This window comes from Palaemon carinicauda, chromosome 42, assembly GCF_036898095.1.
Source record: "Palaemon carinicauda isolate YSFRI2023 chromosome 42, ASM3689809v2, whole genome shotgun sequence".
Lineage (NCBI taxonomy): Eukaryota > Metazoa > Arthropoda > Malacostraca > Decapoda > Palaemonidae > Palaemon > Palaemon carinicauda.
This window is the reverse complement of record NC_090766.1, coordinates 26,362,921-26,372,371: the sequence shown is the minus strand read 5'-3', so window position 1 is coordinate 26,372,371 and position 9,451 is coordinate 26,362,921. Positions and strand designations below refer to the sequence as shown.

Genomic DNA, 9,451 nt, shown 5'->3' with positions numbered 1-9,451 from the left:
CATGATGAAATACTGAAATAAGACAATATTATCCCTTTTACCCCCAAAGGACGTACTGGTACGTTTCACAAAAGCCATCCCTTTACCCCCATGGACGTACCGGTACGTCCTTGCAAAAAAATGCTATAAAAAATTTTTTTTTCATATTTTTGATAATTTTTTTAGAAAATTCAGGCATTTTCCAAGAGAATGAGACCAACCTGACCTCTCTATGACAAAAATTAAGGCTGTTAGAGCAATTTAAAAAAAATATACTGCAAAATGTGCTTGGAAAAAATTAACCCCCTGGGGGTTAAGGGTTGGAAATTTCCAAATACCCCTGGGGTAAAAGGGTTAATTATTTAAGTTGATGCAGTAAGCAAGGCGACATTTGCAATATGAAAGGGAACTATTTGTTGACTTTTGCAGTTGAAAATCTTGGGCATGTAAGTTGGGCGAAGCCTACCCTAGGCCAAAATTTGACAAAATTTGACTTAGAAACAGCTTCTTGAAACCTATTAACCCTTTTTCCCCCAGGCTATTTGGAACTTTCCAACCCTTAACACCCAGGGTTTTTTTTTTTTTCAAGCACATTTTGCTATACAGTATATAATTTTTAAATTGCTCTAACAGCCTTAATTTTTGTCATAGAGAGGTCAGGTTGGTCTCATTCTTTTGGAAAATGCCTGAAGTTTCTCAAAAAGTTATCAAAAATATGCAAAAAAAAATGTAAAGAGCAGTTTTTTGCAAGGACGTACCAGTATGTCCATGGGGGTAAAGGGATGAGTTTTTTTAAATGTACCAGTACGTCCTTTGGGGGTAAAAGGGTTAAGTTTGTAAGTTGAAGACTCTCTGTAGTATACTTTTCAAACTTCGGTGTTTATGTTAATATTTATGTTAATATTTTACTAATACAAAATTCTTCAGCTGTACTCTAAAATCTGAATGAAAGAATAAGCAGCAATTAAGTTTTACAATCTCTTGATATGAGAAAAACATAGATTCCTATGTTTCATGTATCGTATGTTGCCACTAATTAAAAAAAAAGAAAGGACAGTTCTTCTATTACCAAAAGATTAACAGTTCTGTATGTTAAGTGCAACTCATAGCTATGATTTATTGCAGTCTTTAGAAGCAAACTTAAATAATTCTGCTATATGTAGCTTATCTTTTAATAATCATGATATGCTTTCCAGTTATACATTGTGTACAACTGATTACAATTTGTGACATGAAAATTACATGTTTAAATAGTATGTATGTATTTTATTTGAGATCTGGATCTAAATAATTTTTGTGATGAATTTTTCATTTAGAAGCTCTGTGACAAATAAAATAGATATGATAAAAGTGACACATTCAAGATGAAAATTACTAAAACAATAGATGGACGGACATTGCCATACTACTATAGGGCATGTTAATTTGCTGAAAAGTTACCAGTTTCTCACTATGGAAAAATATAATTTGATAAGGTTTTTTTATCAAACTTGTGATCTACTTTAACTATGGATCATTTTTAAATGGAAAATAGTAGTAATGAATTGCATAACGGTGAAAGTTTGGCAGTAACATAGCAAACTAATGCTCTATTTAAGAATGTAATTCGTAGCACACTTGTCATAGTACAATACTCATAATTGTTTAATAAGGAATACTGTACACTTGACTGAACAAGAATCCACTGATTTCATACACACAAACAGTGGTGGTGTTTATGAAGACTGAATTACCTTTAGGTAATTCAATCTAAGATGATGACTAACTTTTCAAGTTGTATCATTGCTTTCAACTTCCTCACGTTGTAGTACCGAGATGTAAACATTACATTGCACATCTATTGTTTGTGACAATCAAGCTTCTCAGAATATTGTGCTCTGCAATTTTCGTTTATGAATAGTTACCCACTATCACCAAAGAGAACATGTGATAGCCAAGTAACCTCTAATTCTTTCCTAAGACATGAACCTTTAAAAGCACCCAGTCTTACAACACCACATTATCTTGACCTCATTAACTTTAAAACCAGTCTTCTATATTTCAAGATTCTTCTGGTTTATTTTATATAATTTTTTTTGTCTATCAGCATTAGCAGTCTCACATATCTTATTTTTTGTTGCTGAGAATAGCAGCCTTGTTAGCAGTGAACTAATCAGAGAGAACAAAATTGGAATATCCTTTAAATATACAATGTTATTCAGTAAAAGGGTACCGTTTTACTTAAAAATAAAATAATACGCATCTGATAAGTATATTAACCAAAATATGTAATGAGAAATATGAAATGAATATATTAATTTACAAAAGCATTGCTTCTGGACTTGGAATTATTTGACAATGAAATAAAAACCCACATCGAAATTGCCAGTCCTTTCAACATTGTAAATCCAAACAGGGGATTTGACCTATGGATACAGTGGAAGTCTTTGGCTGCAGACAGCATTGAAAGGCTCTCCATCTTAATAAATGAATACCAGCAGAAATGTAAAAATTATTAATCAAGAGATACTTAGTCAAACTGCATATTCCATTGCAGGGGGCAGACTATGTAATATGGGGACTGTTTTTCATTTTTGGGGGGAAAGGTTCATCCCAATATCAATTGGTCATTACAAAATATAATCATCATATCTGCAAGTCAATGTCTATCCAAAGAATAGACCATAATGTAATCATGGTTCTTTCCAAGCTATCAAAATTACTGTAATTATCTAAATACTTGTAATTCTGTATTGAACAAAGGAGCCTTTTCTATGTACAGTAATGTATTTGCAAAATGTATTTAGCTTCATTTTTTGGATTCAACATCACTTGTATACCAGTTTTAAATTGTTATTTTTTTTTTCATATTCACTGACAAAAACACCTAAAAGAATTCTAATAGAAACTTTCCAAAAAGTTTGACTGAATAAAGCCAAGGAAATTAGGACATTTAAGAGACTGCAACTACTTTCTTTGAAACATGACAACCATCCGAGGAACTTGGAATTCTAGCCATACGTAGTACAAAAACACTCTCAACACACACTTCATTCTGAAGAAGTGAGACCATAGCTCATTCTCAAGAAAGAAAACTGCAAAAAAAAATGGAAATTTCTAATATTTCCATATAAAGTTCACTACACTTTCACATTTTCCATTCTTCCGCAAAGGTAATTTGATACAGTAACCATAACGAAGATTTTACAATTTTTACCATTATTAACCTTTTTGGAATTTAATCCAACAACCACCAGCACAGCTTCCAATGCCAATGCTTTCTATAAAAGTTTCAACAGTCACAGAGATGTCTTTAAATACGAACACATTTCACACATCATAAGCATCACTGCCACATACACTTGTTAAGATCAACTTATTTTCTGGACAAATATAAAATTCTAAATACTGTACTATTTATCACAAAAAAAGAGCCTTATTATCTGCTTAAGTCAAACACTTAGCCGTTTTTGAGTTTGAGAGTACGCTTAAGAAGCCAGTTTAGACCTCTATGAACACCAACAAGTGACTTCACCTCTACTTCACATATCTGTAACATAAGAATACATTTTAATTACAAAAATATTTACTCTGGAATAAATATTTTTTAGAGTAAAGAAATGTACTGTAATGTACTACAAAATGTAACCAAAGCTATAAGTTTAAATTTTGTTAACCTTGTACCATCCTTCAAAGGAATATTTTACAGTACTAACAACAGCCTAAATTCTTACTCTGCATTTTATACAAATTCATAACTGACTTTTATTTCTTAATATTAAATAGATTATCAAGAGATGTCATAAATTTGTAATTCAAAGTTTGAAGTTTACATTTTGTTGATGGGATATTTTTTTTTAATTAGTAAAATAGGAGTAATTAAGCACTGCTAAGAATTGTTTTCTACTTCCAATTCAGAAAATATTTTGCCTTACGTACCCCCTAGAGCCAGATAATGCTTGGTGTATACAATGTGAAACACTATATAGACAGAATAAAAAGCTATTTAGCTTCTTTCATAACCCTTTTTCCACTTCAAATCTTAAGGTTAAGCCCCTTGGAGGTCTAAATATGTAACTGACTTGGTATAATAAAAATAATTATCATTGTTATAATGATAGTAAATACCATAATATTTATAACTTTCATTATCACAGTTTAATGTGAGTACTGATTAGCATGACTAGGCTTGCCAATGGATTGGGGGAGGAGAACGGGAGGAGAACTAAAAATGGAACAAAATGAAAAGTACAATGTTCGAGGCAGTATTGATAAAGTCAAATAGAAGGCATAGGGAACCTTTATATACCCAGAATGTCATACAAGGCACACTATAAGCAGCATCCATCGGCATGAAATAATAACAATTACAAATGGCACCAGAAGAAAAGCACCCAAGGAATATAAATTAGTTTTACCTCTGCTCAGCAAAATCAATATCACAATGTATTAAAAAGGAAATGTGACCTTCTGCAAAGCTTTCATGACCAGCTTTAGGAGCTTTTGAGTAATTGTAATGATTACAGTCTTAATTAAAAGCTTCTCAACTAAATTCGACTCAATAAAATTATGTTATTAACGTTCCTGCTTTTACAATGTTGAAGAATTTACTACCAAAAAAGCTTCATATTAATACAAATAATTCATACAAGCTACATTAAGTAAAATCATTATTAACCACCATAGTTAAAGTTCTTGGCATAAACAGTATTTCATTAGCCACTACTACCTCAAGATCGTATGTACACATAAACATTCTTCAAGCCTAAATGTGAATAAACTCAAAAGAAGTTAATATATTGAGTTAATTTAGTTTTTACTCGCAACTGATGAGTAATATTGTATGGAGGGAAGGGGGTTTAGGTTTTTTCTTACGGTTCAGTTATGGAAAGTACAGTAGACCAATGATCAAATACATATGTAATATTGACAATTCAGTAATCTTAAATCCTCACCAATGCCAAATGTCACATTTTATTAAAATGAGCTAATTTTTATCTATTTCCATAATTGTTGTAGAAATAAAGGAAGTTCCAGATTATCCATTTCTGGATTAATGATGGTGGCCCATCGTAGCAGTCTGTTAAAGCTTTGGTATGATTAAGGCTTTATAATTTTTATGATTATTTTACAATTTATACAAAACATAACTATAACTCCCGGAAACTATGAGTCCATAATGAAAGATTAAATTATTCAAAATGTAAATGTAATGAGAAGAAATAGAATGAGATTCCCAGACCTTACAAGGGTAAGTTTATATTGCAAACTTCATAAGAAACTAAAATGGCCTTGGTTATCAAAATCAGCAAAAGCATATGTTAATTGGCAAAATGGGAGTTAGCACCATGAATGTTTAAAAATTTGTTATAAAAACTAATTAAGGAAGTGACATAAATAATCTGCAGAAAGAACAAAGAACTCTTCCTTAGAAAATTGTATTTTGACAATTATTTTACCATATTTCACTGAGCATTACTAAATATTCAACTTATTCCTTTGACAGAAAATCAGTATATAACAATGAATATTGTTTCCTTAGTACTTACAGCCCAGGGTAAGTCAAGTTTCCCAAGTATTTTGTGCAGCATGGATGGACGGTGACGTTCCGGATGCTGAGTTTTAATGTGAACGGGCGCGTCATCATCTGACGACGATTCCTCGGTGTTTGGAACTGGGTCATCCATGTGAGCTAACAATACAAGAATTGGGGGAGCGAGGTCAGGAGGTATTGTTCTCATCATAGCCTCAAGCTCTAAGACATCTATGGTGTGGGAACAAATGCTTCTATTTGACATTTCCATATTATTGCTTGAGATGCACTGACAAGTTGCATCCATGTAGCATATTAAGCCATCTACTCGTGCAACAACCTGCAAAAAATTTTTCAAATTAAATGTTATTAGAAATATGAAATGATGATATCTCAACAAGACTTTCAGTGAAAGCATTAATCTGTACCCTCAAATATCTCGATACATGCTTGTAAACAAAAGAGAGAGAGAGAGAGAGAGAGAGAGAGAGAGAGAGAGAGGAGAGAGAGAGAGAGAGAGAGAGAGAGAGCACCATTCAGAATTAATGTACAAGTCTAAGGAATATATGATAACTCACAAAACTTATACAGTTAAAATTGTTGAAATTCTATAAAACCTCTTTAATACAAATTAGACTTCTAAAATCATAGATCTACTCTAAGGATGAGATTTTGATAAATTTCTAAATTCATAGATCTAACAAAAAGATTAATAGTTAAAGATAAGGCATATCTAACTGACAAAGACAATGGAATAAATGCAATATTATGACAAAGAGAAATTTATATCAACAAGAGATAACACAGGATGGAAGCACACAAGTTGAAAGGTTATGTTAAAATAGTATGAAAACCTGTTACTACTGTTAAAAAATCAGAACATAATATGTAGCTACTTCATATGTTGTTTCTTCAAATATTGGTGTCTTTCAAACAAAAACTTGTTATAAATCAATATGTACCACAATCGAAACAGATATAGTAAAAACCACGTTCTGGCATCCTTGCATTGACATGAAATATAGATTACATGACAAAATAATTAAGTTTCAAATTAAACAAATAAATTAAATATTTTAATATAAAAATCCACAAATAATATCAGCATGCAATTTGCCTAAAATTGTGTAGTCAATAATTATAAAGGAAAATAATTTTTCTTTAATTACTTTAGAACATAAAACTTAATAATTAAACATTCAAAATTTTTAGGATTAAACGGAACAAATTTTACAGATTTCATTTTCAGAATTATTTTCTTTTTGTTGAAACTAAGAAATCACACTGGGTTTTAACTTTCATGATTGCTGCATTTTCTACACTTATTGCTGCTTAAAATCACTCCTACTGCCATAATCAGATACATCAAATTCAGTGTATAACACTGCAGGAAAATATGACAGACAGGAATTTGCATTATTAACCCTTTTACCCCCAAAGGACGTACTGGTACGTTTCACAAAACTCATCCCTTTACCCCCATGGACGTACCGGTACGTCCTTGCAAAAAAATGCTATTTAAAATTTTTTTTGCATATTTTTTGAGAATTTTTTGAGAAAATTCAGGCATTTTCCAAGAGAATGAGACCAACCTGACCTCTCTATGACAAAAATTAAGGCTGTTGGAGCAATTTTAAAAAAATATACTGCAAAATGTGCTTGAATAAAAATAACCCCTGGGGGTTAAGGGTTAGAAATTTTCAAATACCCTGGGGGTAAAAGGGTTAAGCAAACCCTTCAAAATTCATCTGACAATTACCTCTGCTACATCAGGATGGAAAGTTGTTCCTTGGGGACCGTCAACCAGAAGTCGAGGTCTTGCTCGCCTTACGGTCAACAGATTCATCAAATGATGAGCATACTTAACAGTGACACCACCACCTGTATCAAAAGAGAACTAAGTTTTCATATTCCCTAAATGCATTATAAACCTATTAGTGTACTTTCTCAATACTGTACTTCACCATATGGTAAGGTGTATAGGCGAAACATTTCTCTGTAAAGGGACTCGCTCTACAACATCAAAAAATCATGTTCAAACATTTAAATAACTGCACACAATTCCAGCATCTTATTTTAACTGCCCAGCCCTTCGGCATATGTATCTATCAAGAAGAGTCCTGGGTACCAAAAGTGACTAAATAATGGGTTTTGACAAAGATAAACCTATATTTGGGGAGGTGCTGTGTGGTCTCCAAGGACATTCCTGTGAAAAGCTAGAAGGAAAGTTTCCACACATTGGCAATGTCTTGTTGATGAAGACCTCTTGCAGATCATAAAAAAGTCGAGTTGTGGGCTGGGAAATCCTTCTTGAAAATATGGGAGGGAAAAATCAAGGTGAAGATTCTGGATCAGGAAGAAGGAAGCGAAGATAATTCAACTTTCTACTTCTGATGTAGCTGCGCATACCAAAGCAGGTGTAGCCTTGGTGTCAGACACTAAAGCAGTGGTTACCACGGGCTGTTTGGCCGAAATAGAGCTTCTAGCACAGCTATCGTTGAAAATTCCTGAAGGATATTCCAAACTTGGCTGAGGAACAGATATATTGATGATCATCTTTTCCATCAGGATACAGAGTATCTCTGGCCACTGCTTGAGAGAGTCCACATTCAGAGCTATGTATAGTGGAAGTTTGTGGTTTTTCTTTTATTGCAAACAGGTCTAACTTGGGAGATTATGAACTAACTCTAGAATCTCCTGAAAAGAACTCTGATCCAAGATACTGTAAATTCTAAATTTGGGATGCTGGACTGGATTGTGGACCAGACAGATGGAATGGCGAGAGGAACAAATTTCTCTCCTGAAGAAACTTCATAATGCAAAGTGTCACTGCATTAAGAATTCTACAAGATACCTTCCCCCTTTCTGATACAACCGACAGCTACTTGGTTGTCTATGAAAATCTTTATACGAGAGTTTCTTCTTGAACTTTATCTCATCATGTTGAGAAGACTGCCATCAGTTGTGAAATGGTGGGACCATTTCCCCAAATTAACAACTTCCATTGCCGAGATGAAATTAGTAATTAGTTAAGACCTATATTAAGTAAGAGACTCATACTCAAAGCATAAAATAAAAAAGGTTTAAGTAGGTTCCTCATAACATAAAAAAATGATAAGGGAATATCTACACACTAACTGCCTACATATCAAAATTTAATCATTGTACACTTTTTCCAGAGCAAATAAAATCTAACAGATCTACTATACTGAGACTAAGGCTAAAATTCTTGTATATATGATTACTGATATCTGTGGCAAAATGCCTCAAGGCTTCCTTTATTGAGTAGTAATCACTGCAAAGCTGATGTAACAATATATCCCTACCCTTGATGAGGAATATTCTCAACATTGTATCATACAAGAAAGAATAGTTTAAGTAAAATCCCACATTTATAATTATGTTAACATATCTCATGTAAGCCTAGGTATTCAAAATCAAATTTCAGTACTGTATTAGATATACAGTACTCAGAAAGTCTTTAAAAGAACATAAAACTCTAAATATAATTTAAAAGATCCCAATCAGTATCTTGAATGCATAAAAAACCTCTTAAGTAGATGAAAATCATTACTATTTATGTGACTTCATAAAGTCACTTGGTACACAATATGAATAGCTTTAAGAACAAAGATGAAAACAGAATAGTTTCTCACCAACTCCTCCTGGTTTTCCCTTGACCAATCCAACAGTGTCAAAGGTAGAATCTTTTGAGGCAATGAAACTTAATGCCAACTTCTTGGACACTCTTGTTTCTGGGGTTCCAAACAGCAGGAATGTCGGAGCACCTTCACCCTTGGAAAATGGCTGTAAATATAGAATAGAAGTTATTTACGTGTATTTATCAATGTGGTCTGGTTAAATTACCTAAATGTAATAAATTACAATTAGTATAAGAGTACTGTATTGCTCATGTGTGGGGAACTTTTTCTTCTCAGCATGATTAAACATAACCTAATT

The 9,451-nt window shown here is 32.7% G+C and overlaps 1 protein-coding gene across 1 annotated transcript in view; it reads right to left on the bottom strand.

Annotated features, from left to right (window-relative positions):
• Positions 1 to 2,543: 2,543 nt before the first annotated feature.
• Positions 2,544 to 9,451, bottom strand: part of LOC137633000 (uncharacterized) — a 57,751-nt gene continuing 50,843 nt past the window's right edge. The window contains exons 5-8 of the mRNA XM_068365168.1: positions 9,148 to 9,298; positions 7,251 to 7,372; positions 5,508 to 5,831; positions 2,544 to 3,508 (exon numbers count right to left, since the gene is read on the bottom strand). Of these exons, the coding sequence (XP_068221269.1) occupies positions 3,419 to 3,508; positions 5,508 to 5,831; positions 7,251 to 7,372; positions 9,148 to 9,298 (687 nt within the window). The 3' untranslated portion in view covers positions 2,544 to 3,418. The remainder of the gene's footprint in view (positions 3,509 to 5,507; positions 5,832 to 7,250; positions 7,373 to 9,147; positions 9,299 to 9,451) is intronic.